Source organism: Callithrix jacchus, chromosome 12, assembly GCF_049354715.1.
Source record: "Callithrix jacchus isolate 240 chromosome 12, calJac240_pri, whole genome shotgun sequence".
In the NCBI taxonomy this organism is placed as follows: Eukaryota; Metazoa; Chordata; class Mammalia; order Primates; family Cebidae; genus Callithrix; species Callithrix jacchus.
The window spans coordinates 70,558,141-70,577,764 of NC_133513.1; the positions used below are offsets into that span (position 1 = coordinate 70,558,141).

Here is a 19,624-nt window from a genome sequence, read left to right on the forward strand (position 1 = left end):
GCGGCGGGCGGGTCCTCTAGCTTTCCGCCAGCTTTGCTGGGCGGCCTAGCGAGCGCGCCCGACCCGGCTGGAGCGAGCCCCAGTGCAATACTGCCCGAGCCCGGGCGGGGTCTCTGTTCTCTGGCAGAGGAGGTCCCTTGGCAGCGGGAAGCGCCCTCTCTTTTTCTCGCCGCCGCTCCGAGTCTGCGCCCTGGTGCCAGGCGCCCAGCTCGGCGCTTCCCTGTGCTCGCCCGGCGCCCACTCATTCGCAGCCCGGCCTTCGCTGCCGCCGCCGCCTCCCTGCTGCTCCTCCTCCTCCTTTCCCCAGCCCGCCGCGGCCATGGCGGACAGCGCCAGCGAGAGCGACACGGACGGGGCGGGGGGCAACAGCAGCAGCTCGGCCGCCATGCAGTCGTCCTGCTCGTCGACCTCTGGCGGCGGCGGTGGCGGCGGGGGAGGCGGCGGCAGTGGGAAATCGGGGGGCATTGTCATCTCGCCGTTCCGCCTGGAAGAGCTCACCAACCGCCTGGCCTCCCTGCAGCAAGAGAACAAGGTGCTGAAGATAGAGCTGGAGACCTACAAACTGAAGTGCAAGGCACTGCAGGAGGAGAACCGCGACCTGCGCAAAGCCAGCGTGACCATCGTGAGTGTTCCCCGGGGGCGCGCCGCAGCGCCGACCTCCGCCCGCCCGGGGAGAGGCTGCACCCGAATCCAGGCAACTCCGAGGCTTCCCCAGATTCCCAAGGACCCTCTGAGACCACACTCCCTGCGGGGACCTGCTGGCCTCCGGAGGAGAGGGAGGTGTCCCTTCAGGGCCACGCGGGTCTGCCCTCCTCGGGAGACTCGGGACCCTTGCGCGGTGCGAGGGAAGGCTGCTGTGGCAACCATTCGTGGTCCCTTTTGGCCTCTGGAGAGGAGGCCCCTCAGGGGCTGGGTTTGGAGGCTGGCGGCGTGGCTGGGGGGCGGGGTAGGACTTTTTTCAACCCTAGCATGCTTGAGGGGTGCGTCTAGAATCTGAGAAACCCCAGTCTGGGAGACAGGGAGGAAGCTGGGATCTCTTCCTGGGGCCTGGCTCAGAGTGTGGGGATTCGTAGCTGGGCTGGGCACTAAGCTGGCATCAGGACGGCTCTAGCTGGATCGCCCGGGGAGGGGGCGGGAGAGAGTGGCCGGGAATCCGGGAAGTGGAGTTTTCTGGCCAGGATCGAGAGGCAAGGGCGGGTACGGCGCTAATGCTCCCACCTCCATTGGAAGCCCTTTGCTTTGGGGTGGGAGGGTGGACGGTTTACAGCATCCTGGCCTATACAGGGCTGGGGCCGAAACCAGGGGAAGGGTAGCAACTGTGACTCCGTGGCTGAGCAAGGGAGGTACGTGTGTTTGCTTCATTCGTGGAGTGGTTAGGAGCTTGTCGCTTCTTAGTCTAGTTACTGGAGAACAAGCCATCTGTTCTGTTTCTACCTGGCCCCTGGAGGCTGCCCGGAAAAGGGTAAGCTTGGTCTGTAGGTCTCTCCCCTGGCGTGGCAGGCGTTTAGAAAGGCCCCTATAGCAGCCATGAGGCGAAACGTAACTAGAAAAAGTACACTGTGTGCTCTCACCTATCATCCCTGCCAGCTCGCCACATCATTAACATGCAGGATCCCCACACAGACAACTGTATTGAAATCAAGTTTCCCAGCCAGGAGCAGAGAAGGAAATGTCAAGAAATCAAGGGGATAAATTGCCATAGCTGCTGCAAAATAGCTGATTAGGCTGAATTTTGAAATGAAGACAAAGGGATGAATTTGGAGATGGAGGTTCATACCCTGGAAATGGGGCAAGTTTAGGATGCCCCTTGTGCTAAGAACTAGCCTTCAGCGAAGGAGCCTCTGTGTGTGTGTGTGTGTGTGTGTGTGTGTGTGTGTGTGTACACCCCAATGCTGGCTCATACATGAGAACTAGATGGCATTCTTAATTTGTGTAGAAAGCAAGTTTCCACCAAAAGTTCGTGATCAGTTGCCTAAATAGCAGTTGATTGTAAAAAGAAACTTCTCATGCTCAAATCCAATTTTGGACAGTGGAATTGGAGCAACTTTCATGTGAGATGGTAAAGTTCTCGAAGTGCCCTTTTGGTGGAAAGGGGGGGTGGGGGTGGGGAATTTGCAGAGGCCACCACTTCCAAGCCTCCTATGCAGCTTTCTTGGCTGACAGAGATGTCTTTGCTGAGTAGGGGTTAAGAAGAGAGGGAAGTTGGTGGAGGCAGTTTATTTAAGGTTTGGATTAGTAAATGAGAGGGTTAGTTTCTTGGAGACTGTGAGCCATGGAAAGTGGTAAAACTTACATGAAACAAAATAGCCTTTTGCATACAGTGGGCAATTCAGGCTGGTTTTGTTTATTTGGGAGGGAGGAATGGTGGGAGGGGGGATGCAGAGACTATGAAAGGGTTATCTGTTTGACACTTCAACCATATTATAAGTAGGTTTGTGAATTGTACTCACTCAAACACGTTGGCTTTGTAGGACAATTGTGTTCATTCCTGGAATTTAAGATCAGAGGCCTAAAAGTGTATAAGGTGGTGGCTTTTTTTATTAGCACTTACCCTTAACTAAAACTGATATCCAACCAAATATAATTTGTGAAATGTCCTGTGGTGTTAATGAGTAAAGTTAAAATTGTTTTAGGTGACACTGCACAAATACCAGAAGCCTCTCAGTTCTTTAATCTCTGACTAATATATTCTGGGAGACAAATAAAAAAGTGCTTGTGGTTCGCCTGGTTTCCTAATACTTGGCAGTTGTTACTAAGGAGCTGAATGATAAATGCAGAAAAGAGATTCCCTCAAGGTTTTGCAGGTTTTGTTAACTGACCTAGGATCCAGATTCTGTGGGGGTACATTTGACCTCTCAGGTATGTAATTTGGGAGGAGAGATGTATGTGACTCCATGAAATGAGTCTGCGAATGTAGAGAGTCCATTGAACAACACTTTAGTAGTTTATGTCAAGGTTAAGCTATACAATCCCTGACATTGCTGACTTAAGCATTGCCCTTGCTGATAGCAGTCTAGGAAGTTTGAGATACTCAATTAAGTGAAGGTCTCAATAGATTTTTAACTATTTTAGTTAATTTGAAGGGAAGATGGTACGATAATTCTGTTACTTGCCTTCCTGGCTCTTTTTAGTTCTAATTATGATATTAATGTTAGTGTTCTTGGGCACTAAAGGTGATTATGGCCTTCATTTTCCTTGTGCATGTTCAGGAAGGCACATTGCCTTTCTGCTGCACCCTGGGTAAAAGACAGGCTTTCCCCACCCCCCGCTTGTTTTGTTTTTTAATAGACTTTATTTTTTAGAGCACTTTTATCTTCACAGTAAAAACTGAACATGAAGTACAGAGATTTCCCACGTAACCCCTGCCTTCACACAGGCACAGCCTCCTACACCATCAGCATCTTACACCAGAGTGGTCCATTTGTTGCAGTCAGTGAACCTACACTGATAAATCATTATCACCCGAAGTCTAGAGTTTATTTAGTCCTGTATATTCTATGGGTTTGGACATGTGTCCATCATTATAGTGTCACACAGAGTAGTTTCACTGCCCTGGAAGTCTTCCACGCTCTGTTCATCTTTCCCTCCCTGTTAATTCCTGGCAACCACTGATCTTTTTACTCTCCTTTGCTTTGCCTTTCCCAGAATCTCATATAGTTGGAATCATACAGTACGCAGCCTTTTTACTTAGTAAATGAATTTAAGTTTCTTCCATGTCCCCCAACCCCTATGGCTTGGTTTCTGTTCAGAGTTAAATAATATTTCATTGTTTGGATGTATCATAATTTATCCATTCACCTACTGAAGGTCATATTGTTTGCTTCCATGTTTTGGCAATTATGAATAAAGCTGCTGGAAATATTCCTGTGCAGGGTTTTGTCTGGAAAGAAGATTTCAGTTCATTTGGGTAAATACCAAAGAGCACAATTGCTGGATTGTATGGTAAGAGTATGTTTAGTTTTATAAGAAATTGCCAAACTGTCTTCCAATGTGGCTGTACCATTTTTCATTCCCACCAGCAATGAATAAGAGTTGCTGTTGTGGGGCCGGGGGTGGTGTCTCACACCTATAATCCCAGCACTTTGAGGAGGTCCAGGCGGGTGGACCACCTGAGGTCAAGAGTTCGAGACCAGCCTGGCCAACATGGCAAAAAACTGTCTCCACTAAAAAATAATAATAAAAATAGAAAAAAAATTAGCTGGGGGTGGTGATGCATGCTTGTAATCCCAGCTACTCTGGAGACTGAGGCAGGAGAATCGCTTGAACCCAGGAGGCAGAGGTTGCAGTGAGCTGAGATCACGCTACTGTACTCTAGGCTGGGCGACAGAGCTGGAGCCAGACTCTCTCCAGAAAAAAAAAAAAGTTGCCATTGCTCACCAGCATTTGCTGTTGTCAGTAGGTGTATAGTAATATCTCAGTATGCCCTTTTTAAAGCCAAGTCCAAAGGCTAATAGAAGCTCTTAACCAATGGTCTCTTTTGGTGTAAGCAGCTATTCTGATCAGACTACCCATTTAATGAAGGACTAGTTTCATGGACCTGTGTTCTCAGCATCTGTATAATAGCAGTAAACATCACCTGTGGGAGAGAATCAACTGTAAGAAGCCTTCAGTCATGTCCACAAATGCCCAATGCACCTGTGAGTTATAGCCTGCCCTAGGCCATTTTATTTGGTGCTTAAAGGTGGAATAGAATATTTTGACTGATTATTTGATTTTTCCCATTGTCAGCGGTGGAAACCTGCTGCTGATTACAGATCATAATTTCTTTTTTGGACTAAGAAAAATAAATACATAGTCACCTTTTTGAGTAGCTTTTGTGTGTTAGGCCAGATCTGTTGGCTTGTCCTATGAGTGAGACTGTGATTGTGGATTATCTGATTCAGTGTAGTGAGGATTATCAGGGGGTGGTGGTCTTAGAGGAGGTGAGGAAATGCAATTATGGGCAGTAATTGGATGGCTTCAAAGTTCTCAACTAGTTACTGGTATTACCTGTGTATAAACAGGGCCTCAGGTAGTTCTGTAGGGTGTGTACCTCTTCCAGGCAGTTTCAGACCTTTGGTATGTGTTTGGTTAGGAAATCAAGGACTATAATAAATCACTAGTATTTAAGTATCTTTCTGACTGTAAAATTAATCCTTCATTGTAGAAGTTTAGGGAAATACAGAAGTACAAGGTGTTTTGAAGTTATAACAGAAAAACACGTTGGTCTGGCATGATTAGAAAACCTATTTTAAGCATCAACAGTGTAATGGTTTCATTAACCAAGAAAAGCTGCCATATAGTTGGTATATATTTTGGATTATTTACTCTGGAAGCCTAATATGTTGTCTTCAATTTTTAAGACTTTTGTCAGACTCTCTGAAGCTACAAATCGACATTGCCCTTATAAATGTAATGATGAGAGTGTTGTGTCTGGTTTTTTTTCCCCATTTGGAAAAGTATTTCTTAGATTCTTATGGAAACACCCAACTTCAGACACAACGTTGAGCAAAGTATGACCTCACAGTTAGGTCTGACTGTACACAAGTGCCCTTATAAATGTGATGAGGAGAGTGGTGTCTATTTTTTTCTCCCATTTAGAAAAGTATTTCTTAGATTGTTTTGGAAACACCCAACTTAAGACAACTTTGAGCAAAGTATGACCTCACAGTTAGGTCTAATTGTACACAAGTATTCTTAAAGAGGCCATTCTCATATTTCTTCAGCATTTAAGAATTTTTCACATTTGTAAGTACTTCCTGTGTGTTTCATATACTCTATTTGTACTTAATTTTTAAAAATCTAATTCTTTTTTTTGTGCATTATAACATTACTCTATTACCCAGACTGGAGTGCAGTGGTGTGATCAGGTCACTGCAGTCTCTGCCTCCTAAGTTCAATTGATTCTCATGCCTAAGCCTCCCTATTCCCCAGTAGCTGGAACTACAGGCATACACCACCATGCCCATCTAGTTTTTGTATTTTTAGTGGAGGTGGTATTTACCATGTTGCCCAGGCTGGTCTCTAACTCCTGGCCTAAAGTGATCTACCTGCCTCTGCCTCCGCCTCCCAAAGTGCTGGGATTATAGGTGTGAAGTACTGCGCCCAGTCAAAAGCTGAAATTTTAAAGGTCATGAGAGTCTTTTACAGTGCTGTCCTATTTGCTAGAGATGGAGAATCATTAGGGAATCCACAGTATCTGGTTTGTGGTGACTATCATTCAGGACCAGAGAGGCTGGTCTATGGCAAAAATCAGAGGTAGCCATTGCTTGATTAAAAATATTCAATGGCTCCCCATTGCCCTTTAATCCAGGCAAACATCAGGCTCTGCACGATTGGAATGCGCTGCTTGCTTCATAGTCACACCCCTTACATGCATTTAGCCCTGTGTGTATTTTATTTTTTTATGTTTATTTATTTTTTTTTTGAGATGGCGTCTTGCACTGTCACCCAGGCTGGAGTGCAGTGGCGTAATCTTGTCTCACTGCAACCTCTGCCTCCCGGGTTCAAACAGTTTTCTGCCTTAGCCTCCTGAGTAACTGGGATTACTGGTGCATGCCAGTATGCCCTGCTAATTTTTGTATTTTTAGTAGAGATGGGGTTTCACCATTTTGGCCAGGCTGGTCTTGAACTCCTGACCTTGTGATCCACCCACCTCAGCCTCCCAAAGTGGGATTATAGGCGTGAGTCACCACACCAGGCCACAGTGTGCATTCTCTAAGTTCTCACGTCACTCCTTCAACTACTAGCACCAAGAATTTTAGTAGGTTTCCTCTGGCTCCTCAGTGGTACCCCTTGTGCTCTTAAATGTTTTTCTATATTCCTCCCCTCCCTTCTACCTTGTCAAATGAAGTAGACTGTACTGCCTCCTCCACCTGAACCTCTTCCTGGTATGTCTTGATACTTCCTCTTTGTCAGTCACACACCGGGGTATGCACTTGCTGATGTGGTTCCATAGAACCCCCTCTGTCACTGACACTCAACTACAGAAATCTTTCTCAGTTCATGTGTAAATTTCTTTGGGGGCAGAATTTGCCTTGTTCATCACATTCCTCAGTGTTTGGCATTCGGGAAACACTCAGAAATTTGTCGAGCTGGCTCCAGAGGCATGGGAATGTGTGTACTTGTTTCTTTCTGCAACGAAGGTGCCAACACTCTCTCCTGTACCTTGTTTCATGGAGCCACTCCCCTGCCACAATGGCAAGCACTTTTCTTTACCATGGTTGATAAACAGCCCAGATGTGTGAGTGGATACATTGTATACTTTGGGGATCACTGCAATCAGTGTGCCCTTGGCTTCTAGCTTTGGGTGATATGGGCTACCTTGTAACATACACCTGGGTGTTCCTGATATGTTTTATGTGAAAGGGGACAAAGTGTTTTCAGGTTCTCCTTTCTTTTCAGGTTCTCCTTTCTAAGTGTTTCTGAGCAAGGCTTGGAGGAAAAAGTAGCTCTGTTGGAAGTGTTCAGATTTCCTCCCTTGGTTTTGGTGATGGTGACAGATCATTTCAGGTGTTTTTCTATGACCCTTTAATGTTGAAATGCCCCACTGGGAAACAAATCTGTCCTATTGCAGGGGGGATGCATTAATGCCAATAAATACTGGTGACCTGTAGGAGGGATAGGGGAAGCATCTGAAAACAGGGTGGGGGATTGTTGAATTCTTATAGATGTCTGCTTGTATCTTGCGGAGACACAAGTATCATCACAGTGTACTTTTGTGTGTGTGTGTGTGTGTGTGTGTTCCTTAAATCATGCCTTGCAGAAATAATTGTGTTTATGCTTCAAAATGCTAATCCAAGCTACTGAACTGCAGTCAGTCTGAGTAAGGAATAATAACAGTCTTTTCTGTCCCCTTTGCATACTTTTTCCTTAGTGGTAGGTGTTGCTTTTTGTTTTCAGTCACAATATGGGTGACTTCAGATATATTGAATTATTGTCAAAGTTGGCAGAGTAAATGTTCATAGGTTCAATATGTTCCTGCTTGGTGGTGGTTGCAATTTTCTTGAGAGAGGACCTAATCCTCTGGAAAATATTTTTAATTGTCAGGATCTTGCAGTGTTGTTAACTTGCAGATTCTTCCTGCTTCTCCAAGACTGTCAAATTTTCTCATCTTTTATGGCTGTACAATCTACAACTGTGAAGTTTATTCCAACCATGATACCAGTAAATTGCAGAGGTCACTTTGTGTAGGTTCTCTCTTTAGCGATAAGTATTCTTTTAAAAAGGGTTAACAATGTGATCGATGGTTGTTTAAAATTATCCTTCCGCTTTAGTTGTTGGTTCCTAGATTGGACATGGAGTACAATTTAGTGATTACAGTTCATTACAATACTCATTGTTTTTTGCTGCGAAATTTTCTGCTCTCCTCTCTTTGCCCCCACCTTTGCTTCTTCAGTAAGGCATAAAATGGCATGTAATAAACATAGCCTCAAAGAGGCAGGATTCAGCCATCAAGTGCTTATAATACTGCCTACTGTGTGCTACTCACAGAAGGAATATCCAGAAGGAATGTTAGGGCTCCCCTGGTAGCATAGTGAGGAGTGCACTTGACTTTCATTCAGCCTGGCCCTGGTCTGGTGCTGTAGAGAATACAGAGCAGAGGGAAACCGTCTTTCTCTCCAGCCTTGGGCCTGTGCATTGCAGAAGAACCCAACACACACATGGACGCAGGAAGGGAAGCTTTGGCTGACTCTTGTGGGGGTTCCCAGGGAGGGGAATTTTACCTTCCAGCTTCCAAAATGAAGTTTATCTGTCTTTGTGAATATCTTTAAGGAAAACAATGTGTTACATTCATTCACAGTTTAATTACCTTGTAGTTTATTTTGTAAGGTAGAGATGGGGAGAGCTGTTGCTCAATTTATGCTGAGGTGGCACAGGGAGGCTCTTGGTTTGTTTTTAATTTTCGTTTTTGTGTGATGATTGAAAAGAAATGTCATTGATGTTTTAGTTTCATAATCTGCATCTGTCAATACATGGAAATTATCTAGGTGGTTTTTTCCCCTCTATTCTGTTATACTCTGGGGCCCACCCATGTTTCTTTCATGGAATATTGGTGGATGGACTGAATTTCTCAAGTTTTTAATCTGAAACTATCTGAAAACAAAGACTTCTGGCAGTAAAATTAGAGGTACTATCTTATAGGCAATTTTGAATTCTAGTTTTTTACAAAAGCAGTGCTGATTGATGCGCTAATCTTCCAGGCATCTGTTCCAGATCAATCCAGCCTTGGCGGTGCCAGGTGTGTGTCCAGAGTGATCTGGGTAATAGCCACCAGGGCATCTCAGGACACTAAGGATCAAATGAGGCCACTTGGTACCACAGAACAGAGTTGGAATGTTCAGCCAGGCATAGGTCATAATTCAAAATGTTTTCCAAAGGAGGAAGGAAGAGAGTAAAAGAATGAAAGCAGCAGGGATTATGGGTAAGCTAAAGAAAACTCTTAGAAATCTAGTTACCTGTGTTACACACTTCACGTGTTGCTTTTATAAGTGAACAGTTTGAGTCTTTTGTGCTCTCTGCTTGTTGAGATTGTATTAGGCTGAAAGGAACAGATTTGAGAGAAAAATAATTACACCTGGTGTTTCATATAGAAAGCTTTGCAACTCATGAAATTATTTTTATGCGAGCTTGACTTTTAAAAAAATTATCCTAATATGCCAACCCAAATGATAACTTTTATTCTACTGAGAGATGTTTTCCGTGGGTAGGAGCGCTTCACTAGACCTTAGTGTATCTAAACAAAGACATTTATTGAGTCAAAACTAAATGAAGTGTCTCCACTTCATTTAGTAGCCCCACTAGTCTTTGAGGAGAAAACTGACTAGGTGATTTTAATTTTTTTGTTAACCAAAGTACTGTTTTAAGTGTATTCGCCATACAGTAGAGTTAGACTTCTTCAGGTTCAAATCACTACCTGGTAAGGGTTCATGTCACTTGGAAAGTTTATTAACTGTTTTATGCCGTTTTGAACCTTGCATGCATGGAGTTTATATTGAATAACACCTTAGGTACCCAGAGAAGAGGATTAGTGACTTTTTTTGCATGATTTTTTTTTTTTAGTGGTAAAAACATATACAACATATAATTCACTGTTTTAACCATTTGTAAGTGTACAATTCAGTGGCATTAAGTACGTTCACAATGTTTTGCAGCCATCACCATTATCCATCTCCAGAACTTTTCATCATCCCAAATGGAAACTCTATATTCATTAAACGATAATATCTATTTTTTACTCCTGGGTAAACCTATTCCTGGTGACTTTTATATATGTATATATATATTTTTTTCTTTCTTTTAAAGAAAGACTTACTCTGGTCTACAAAAGCAGCTAGCTGCTTTTCACTGTCCTGGTCCTGAAGTTATAAATTTGGACCTAAAGTGTTGATGTCCTGTTTTAACTTAAGTTTGTACTGCCTGTTAGCTGTCCCATATATGGTTCTTTTCTGTCACTCAGCAAATGTGCAGTACCCTAGCCCTATGCCCAGCTCTGGGCTTGGCGCCAATAAGCACCCAGATGTGGAGATGCTGGATGGGGGGATAACCCATGGCGAGAGCTTGTCCTCTAGGAGGGAAGGGACTTTCCCCCATACCTCTCCCCAGCACCTCACAGATGTTGGTTACTTTCTAGTTTTATTTTTAATGAAATGTGTCGTATGCTTTTAATTTTCTTGATAGCATTTGGAATAAACTGTAATTTCATTTTTTAAATTATTTATTTTTATTCTCACAGCTGCAGCTTATTAGTCAAGGGACAAAGCATATAGGGCAGAGTCCAGGAACATTTTTGAGCCTCTACTTGTCCTCTCCCCACGGAGTGTGGACAGTATTACTTTCCTGGCAACTATGTGTGACAGTACACATGGAGTGTTGCCAACCAGAGAAGTTTGGCCAAGCCTTGGGGTGCAGAGTTCTTTCGGGGACTCCATCACATAGACGTGGCTGACCATCCACAGGGCAGGTGTCAGTCACCAGGCCCTGAGAAGGCTGTGCTGATACCACATGGCCCAAAGTGCTCAGGCTGAATCACACTGTTAGGCTTTCCTATGTGATCCAAGGCCCTCAGGTAAACAGATGCTCTTATCGGGCATGACATTCCAAAAGATTAGAAATTACCTCCAGGAAGTCAAGGGCTAAGGCCAGACCTCTTTTGGGGCAAGGAAAACAAGAAGTTTACAAGGTTTGAGGGAAAAGGAAAGCTTCTAGAATTTTTATTCACCACCATTGTCCCACTTCCAAATCTTTTTGTGTTGCTGTGATAACAGCGAATGTTTATGCAGTGCTTACAATGGGATAGGCACTACTGGAAGGTGTGTGTATGTCCTCTCATTTAATCCTCACTATGGTCCTATGATCAGTACTACTAGTTATCCATAGCTATAAGCCTACAAATTTAGGCTCAGATTGGCTGGGCATGGTAAGTCACGCCTTTAATCTCAGCACTTTGGGAGGTGGGTGGATCACCTGAGGTCCAGAGTTTGAGACCAGCCTGACCAATATGAAGAAACCCCATCTCTACTAAAAATATAGAAAATTAGTCGGGTGTAGTGGCGCATGCCTGTAATTCCAGCTACTCGGAAGGCTGAGGCAGGAGAATCACTTGAACCTGGGAGGTGGAAGTTGCGGTGAGCCAAGATCGCACCATTGCACTCCAGCCTGGGCAACAAGAGTGAAACTCTGTCTCAAACAAACAAACAAAAACAAATTTTGGCCCAGAAAGGTTGTATCACTTGCCTGAGGTCCCATGGCTATCAGATGGGACTGGGATTTGAGCCCAGGTCTGACCTCAGAGCTTCTACAGCCTGTGGGAAGATGGCCCGTATATTAATTTAGGGACAAGCCTTTTTGTTTGGTTGATTTTCTTTGAGACAGGGTCTTGCTCTGTCACCCAGGCTGCAGTGCAGTGGTGCCTTCATAGTTCACTACAGCCTCAACCTCTTGAGCTCAAGCGATCCTCCCACCTCAGCTTCCGGGGCAGCTGGGACTCCAGGTATGTGCCACCACTCCTGGCTCATTATTATTATTATTATTATTTGTAGAGACTGGGTCTTGCTGTGTTGCCCAGGTTAGTCTTGAACTCCTGGGCTCAAGCAATCCTTTCACCTTGGGATTACTCCCAAATTCCTGGGATTACAGGATGAGATACCATGCACAGCCCAGGGACAGTTTTATCTTCAACTTGTTGTGGACATTTTCCTATTAGAGATTCTTATACAGTTCTATTCAGTTAGGGTAGTAAGGGCTGCCCCATTGCCACAGCAAATTCCCAGGATGCTGGGCCTAAGGGAGTGTTGCCAGGGTAGCAAACTCTGTCTTGGAAAAGAAAAAACAATAGAGAAGGGTGCCTTCAGTGCATAGGGGACAGTTTGTGCTCCCCTTTCTGGCTCAGTTGCCCTCCAGTTGGGCCTTGGTCTGTTCCACCCCTGCATCCTCTCCAGCATACCCCAGGATGATGGCACCTCTTTCACATGGCATAGCCTATGGATTCCTCCCCGCTCCTCCCCATCCCAGCCTGGAATCAGTTTCTTTCTTTGCATTTATGTTACGGTGTCTACTTAAAAATAGTTTGATTAGCACAGTACAAGCAGTTTTTTTTTTTAAACAAACATGAGTGCCTGCTGTATGCCAGGCAGTGTGCCTGTATATAACAACTGGGATGAGATTGTGCTGGTGGCATTGGTGGTGGGACCCTGATTTAATCTAAGAGTGGAGGCAGAGTCAGAGAGTGCAGGCTTTGGAAGGAGGAGATTTCTTAGTCAAAATCTAAAGGATAAATCCAAGTGAATCCAAAAGAAGTAGTGGGTGAGTGATGGTAGGACAAGGCACTCCTCCCACACCCAGGCAGAACCTGAATGCCCAGAGAAAAATGAGGATGGGAGAACAGTGCCCAGCTGGGCAACTCCTGGGTTCTCTTCAGGAGCTCATTATGGAAGGGCGGTAATGAGAACAGTAAGAGCATTTCTGCCATTTGGAAATCCACTCTGGCTATTTAGTGCAGATGTCTATTTGTGTCTTTTTTTTTTTTTTTTAAGGAAAATTTGTATTATTGTAGCTATTTTTAGGTACAGAAAACTCAACAGTGTATATTTAACCCAGCTTAGTGGCAAGTTCTTTAGCTTTTGCCTTTTTGAGCCTGGCGATGCGAGCCACAGACTTGGGACGTAGGACATTGCCTCCCCAGTGATGGCGGATGGTATCTGTTGTTGTATTTGTGTCTTTTTAATGAATTATTTGAAGGCAAGTCTTTTGTCATTTATCAGCTGTAGGATGATCTGTCTTATTCCATTGTAACTGCTGCCACATACAGCAGTCTTGCAGTGTTTCTGGATACCGTTTTCAACACTTTACCTTTAGAGACTCTTTGACTCCTCCAGACAACCCTTTGTGATCTCCATGTCACTGATGAAAGACATGAGGCACAGGGAGTCCCAGCAGCCCCTTGAAGATCGCAGTAAGCAGCAGAACAGGGATTGAACACATCAGTCAGATGGTGCCTTGCATGGTGACTACCACATAAAAATCCTGCTATTTGAAGGGTCATTTGTGTTTTCCATAACCTTAACACAGCTGTTCAATAAAATCTATGGAATTGATTTTTGGGAGTGCTCACTTTTCTTCTTTGTAAACTCTTCACTGGAGAACAATATATTTATTGTAAAGTGTACAAACTTTGAATGCACAAATTTATCAAATAGTGCTGATTGTATTTATTTATTTATTTATATGTTTGAGACAAAGTCTCACTTTTTCACCCCAGGCAGGAGTGCAATGGGGCGATCTTGGCTCACTACAAACTTTGCCTCATGGGCTCAAAGTGATCTTTCTACCTCGGCCTTCTGAATAGTTGAGACCACAGGCGTGTACCACCATGCCTGGCTATTTTTCTCTTGGATTTTTTTTTTTTTTTTAAGAGACATGGGTTCACTGTGTTGCCTAGGCTGGTAGTCTCTAGCTCCCAGGCTCAAGCAATCCTCCCACCTCAGCTTTCCAAAGTGCTGGGATTATAGGCATAAGCCACTACACCTGGCTGCTCAGTGAATTTAAAAATGAAATCACTAGTGTAACCACCACCCTGCTTAGAATACATGCAACTGTCAACACCCCTGACACTCTCATGTGCTCTGTTCCAGTCAGTACTCCCCAAAAAAGGTAACCGTGTTCTGACTTATCTCAATAGATTTGTTCGTTTGAACTTCATACAAATGGAATTGTACAGAATGTATTTTGTGTGTCTGGATTCTTTGGTTATCCTAGTTCCTTTACGAATATTAAACAGTATCCATGCAGTTGCAGATAGTGGCAGTTCTTTTTTATTGCTGTGCAATAGTTTGCATAAGTATCTGTGAAATTATTTGCAGTTTTAGAGTCAGCTTCCTGGGCGGCCCCACTCCCTTCCCTCAGTGTTGGTGCTGGGCAGTGGGATGACATAAAAGGAGTGTGGCACAGCAGAGGACACACAGGCCCTACAGGACACTTAAGTGCTCCTTAATTGAGGTCTGGCTACCCTACTAGCTAAGCTATATTGCATTTAGGGTCTTTGAGCCTTGGTTTACTTACCTGTTAAGAGTCTGTCGAGTTAACAGAAATCTTGCTCCCATCCCACAGTTACGAAGATCAAATGAGATGATACATACAGGAAAGTGTTGGGGTAAAGTGTGAGTTATTCCTGTAGAAAAATGATATTAAATATTATTAGTATTGCCCCACCTCACCCCCTTCTATTGTCCTCCAAAATACATTTCAAAATCAGTCCTGCTCTAGATAATCCTATAAAATGATGATAGAAAAATAATCCCTCAAAAGCTGAGTTGGGGCGGTTGAGGTGGCACCAGAGGCTCCCTGGGCACTGCAGGCTGGGAAGCTCGGGTATGCCTGGGAACTGAGCAGGTTTCTGAGGGTTTGGTGAGCCAGGATTATACTGGCCTGTGTGGCTGTGTAAAAGTAACAGGACTGCAAGAGGCAAACACACTTCCTAAAAGGTCTCTTGTTTTTCCCTGTATGTCAGTTACAGAGCTCTCTCCATTGTGTTTTTTGCAAAAGTACACGTTTTCTGACTTTAGAACTGTTGGCAGACAGAAGACTGTCAAAGCTGGCTTTTCTGATAGAGACTTTTGACCCTCTTTCGTCGGGGTACGGGTTCCAGAAGGTGGAATTTGATGGCCAACGCCCTAGTGCCACTTCTCCTTAGTTGCTGGTTTAAAGAACAGAAACTAAAACATGAATCTTTGAAATGGACTGACTTTGCAGGATTGCAGTACCCAAATGATGGAAGGACAATCCCTGATTATGGGCCGGGGTGGTCTGTGGGAGACAGTAGTTTTCTCTGTTTGCAATGGAGTCATCAAGTGACCTCTTTTCTTTGTTGCCTCTGGGTTGCTCTCTATCCTGGGGACTTTCTGAGGGTCGAGAAGCATGCTTTTCCCTCAACTACTATTAATATTTTGGTTGTATTGACTTTTGGGATGGTAAGAAAGGGCAAGGAGGGTATTTTATCTGATTGAGGGACTCTGCTTGCATTGTAAATAAACAAGTTAAAGTGAGCTCAAGAATGCCCTTCCCACTTTTGCTGTTGTCTGTCCACCAGAGTTGGGGAGGCTCTAGCCAAAACTATGGGAGCCCTTTGGTTTCACCGTCTCCCTCTCTGCTCCTTGTCTGCACACCTTCTCATTGAACTCTTTTTCAGGTGAGGAACATTAGTGCTAATGACAGTCATTCATTCCATGGTTGGTTCTTGCTTGGCCCAGAGCCTTGCAGCTCTGGGTGATTGCTGCCTGGCAGTGATGTGTAAAGGGACTGGGATTCTCTTATTAGGCCTCAAATAAAAACCTGTAGGCTTTACTGCTTTCTTTTCTTTCTTTTCTTGCCCCAATTCTCTTCTGTAGGTTCTACTGCTTCTGTTTTTATGCTTCTTTGTTTTATGTGTTGCAGATTGGCATTCCCTATTGGGCTGTGTGTATTTTCCCTTCTTTGTGTTTTTTTCTTTTTTCTTTATTCTTTTTTTTTTTTTTTGGAAACAGAGTTTCACTCTGTCACCCAGGCTGGAGTGCAGTGGCACAATCTTGGCTTACTGGCTTACTGCAACCTCCTGCCTTGGATTCCCGAGTAGCTGGGACTACAGGTGCATACCACCACGCCCAGCTAATTTTTTTGTATTTTTAAGTAGAGACAGGATTTACCATGTTGGCCAGGCTGGTCTTGATCGCCTAACCTCATGATCCGCTTGCCTTGGCCTCCGAAAGTGCTGGGATTACAGGTGTGAGCCACTGCACCCAGCCCCTCCTTTCAATTTTATTCATTAACTGCTTTCTGATTTTCCCACCCTAGAGTGCTTTGGCAGAACTTGGAATAACAGAAAGCGATTTGGAAACCAACTAGGGTTACCAGTTAGCAAATAAAAATGCAGGATGCACAATTCTATTTCAATTAGAGATAAATAATGAATTCTTTATTAGTATATGTATGCCCCACATGTTGCATGGCACCTGTATATACTAGAAAAGCATTTGTTATTTATCTGAAATTCAAATTTAACCAGGCCTCCTGTATTTTATCTGGTAGTCCTAAAACCTGGAGGACCTGTGTTTAAAAATCTGTTTGCTCCTTCCTTGCTGTGTGAACCTGGGGCAATTTAGCTGACCTCTAAGCCACCTTGCCCTCTTTGAAAAGGCATCATAGTATCCTAGCTCTCCAGTTTTGGATAAATGATATGACTTAGGAAGAAATACTGTGGGGATAAATGATATGACTCAGGAAAGCCCTCAGGATGTATTCAGCACAGATCTTCCTTCTCCTTCTCAATCCAGTGATTATGGATTTGCTTCTTGCCTCTTTCTTCCCTTTTCTCTTTTCCTCCCCCAGAAGCTGACACAATGTTCTCTCCTTTGCAAAGCTCTTTGGAGTCTTCTTACGATGGCACCTCCACTTCTTCCTCGGCGGCTCTCAGTTTGCTTTCACATTTCCTGTTCTTCCACAGCAGCTTCCTAGTCTCCTCCTCTCTGGAAGCCATTGTTGACTGCATGGCTCAGGTGTCTGCCTTTACTTGGCCATGTTACCAATCCCCTTGTTTTATGTCTCCTTTCCTCACCAGCCTGCAGTGGTACCATAAAACTGGGCCTCTCTGCCTCACCTTCTCTGTGGGATGAGACATCAGTCTTGTCTTTTTTGAGGAGTCTCAGCTTCCTGAGAAAGGTGTGTTTCAAATTCAGGGTTTGCAGAAGGGCAGCTTGCATTTGGCCCATAGGTGAAGGGTTTGGCTCCAGAATTGTGAAGGACTTCTGAAGGCTTGAGCACGCCCTCTGCTCTGTCATAGGCATCACCTCCGTCTGTTGTGTTGCTTTACTTTGCTCTTTTTTTTTTTTTGCGTTGCTTTGCTTTGCTTTGCTCTCTTTTTTTGAGATGGTGTCTGGCTCTGTTGCCCAGGCTGGAGTGCAGTGGCACAATCTCTGGTCCTGCAACCTCTGCCTCCCAGGTTCAAGCGATTCTCCTAACTCAGCCTTCTGAGTAGCTGGGATTACAGATGCCTGCTATCATGCCCAGCTAATTTTTTGTGTTTTTAGTAGAGATGGGGTTTTACCATGTTGGGCAGGCTGGTTTCGAACTCCTAACGTCAAGTGATACACCCTCCTCAGTCTCCCAAAGTGCTGAGATTACAGGTGTGAGCCACTGTAGCCAGCCTTCCTATTGGTTTTTACCTCTGCAGCTTCACATGCTAATTTATTTCCCACTCTGATGGCAGTTGAGTTTGAGACCCTTGGAGTATGCTGTGGATAATGACTAATGACCGATGTGTTCTACCTTGATGTAACCCTTGAAACAAAACCGTGGGGCCAGGGAGAGAATGGGAGTGCAGAGAAGTGAACTTGCCAGGATCATTCATCTGGTAGGTGATGGGGCAGGATTTGACAGCCGGGCTTGGGAGCCTCTATTCTTAACCACACTACATTGTATTTCTAAGACCACTTGCAGCAGTAATGGTCCATGAAATTCCTTGTAGGAGTTTGAAATATAGCACTGTTTTGTTGTTGCTGCTGGTGTTTGTGTTTTGAAAATTCGTAATGCAAGTCTTTGCCCTATAGTTTGGGCAATTGTTCTAATTCTTGGGTGTCAGATCCTTATCAATTTCCCCCTAAAAGAATCCTCCTAGCCCTGAAAGATGTTTCCAGGAGTATTCTCTTCTTGTGGCCTTCCTCCTTCACTTGTGTAGACTGAGGCACCCATGCATTCATTTAACCCAGCATTTTTTGTGTACATCCTAAGTGCTAACTATGTGCTTGAGATGTCCTTTTAAGAGCAAGGCAGGATATAAACAATAACCGAGTACCCTGCCTTGGGCTCCTGGCATCCGAAGCCCAGGAAGACCTTGTGCCTGCCATGAAGGAACTCAGAGCCTTTTGAAGAGTTGTGGGAAGGCAGTGTCCTTATAGCGAGTGAAGGAAGATGGCTAGTTTATCATTCAGTATTCACACAGAGAAACAAACCACGTGAAGCTGAAAGGGAAGATGTAATTCAGGGATTGGTCATCCCAGTGATAGAGTTGCTGAGAGTCTCAAGTGGGGTGGGTGGTGAGACAACCCAAGAATAAGCAGGAGCAGAACACTGCTCTCACACCTCCTCTGGAGAATAAAGGGAAGAGGTAGTGTTATCAGAGCCCAGGGGCTGCGGTCACCAAGAAGTTGGAACTTCTGTGGACCTTGAGACATGGGTGCTGCCTAAGATGGAGAAAGGGGAGAAATACCCCTAGTTCTTGCTTCCATCTTCCCATCTCTTGCTAGTGCATCTTATTGGCTGAATCCCATTGGCTGATTTTGGGAACTGGGAGGTGCAGCCTGCAGAGGTCACCTGTACCTTGCAGAGCAGAAGAAAAGGGCAGTGAGGTATCTGGGGCCAGATAGAACCAGGGCTGGCCAGGAAGAAATGAATGAATATGGAATGACTGTGTTTGGGTTGGGCAGCTGTTGAGTACTTTGTAGAGAGCAGAAGGTTGGAAGACTCAAAGGTTTTTATTTCTTCAGGAAAATGTGAGTAAAGCACATTCCAGGGAGAAGGATCAGCATGGATAAAGGCATGGCAGCTTGAAACAGCAGGCTCCACTTGTAGTGTCCCATGCAGCCCAGAATGGCTAGACTAATACTTGAGGTCTTTCCTGTCTGTCCTCCTCCTGCCTCAGAAGCCCCTCCCATCGAATGCTTTCTCACGTGTCCCTGTTGTCATTTGTCATTTATGGTTAATGCACATTTTCCTGCAGGGAATGCCAGATGGGAAATTCTGCACCTGAAAGTCTTCCAGGCCAGCTGCTTCTGACACAGAGCCTGCCCCACATAGCCAGTGGGGAGCATCTTAGGATGCCTCAGTAGCCCTTGAAAGGAATTCATGGGCAGTGCCAGTCAGTAATGATGGGTGAAGGGTGCTCTGATGAGGATGCTAATGCCCTGGGAGGAGAAATGGCTGCCTATTTAGTGACTTAGATGCCTTATCTCCTAGCTCTGCATGTCTGGCAAGCAATCAGATTGTGAGAATACTTTTCTCACATTTACCTGCTGTGAAATTTATTTTTATGATGATAGTGGATTTTGTTTAAACTTTTTCTATTATGGAAAATTTCAAGCATATACAAAAGTAGAGTGAATCCACAAACCACCAGCTT

The 19,624-nt window shown here is 44.6% G+C and overlaps 1 protein-coding gene across 1 annotated transcript in view; it reads left to right on the plus strand.

Moving 5' to 3' along the window:
* The first annotated feature begins 243 nt into the window (after positions 1–243).
* Positions 244–19,624, plus strand: part of CCDC6 (coiled-coil domain containing 6) — a 114,831-nt gene continuing 95,450 nt past the window's right edge. Inside the window, exon 1 of the mRNA XM_002756339.6 lies at positions 244–622. Coding sequence (XP_002756385.1) covers positions 320–622 — 303 coding nt within the window. The 5' untranslated portion in view covers positions 244–319. The remainder of the gene's footprint in view (positions 623–19,624) is intronic.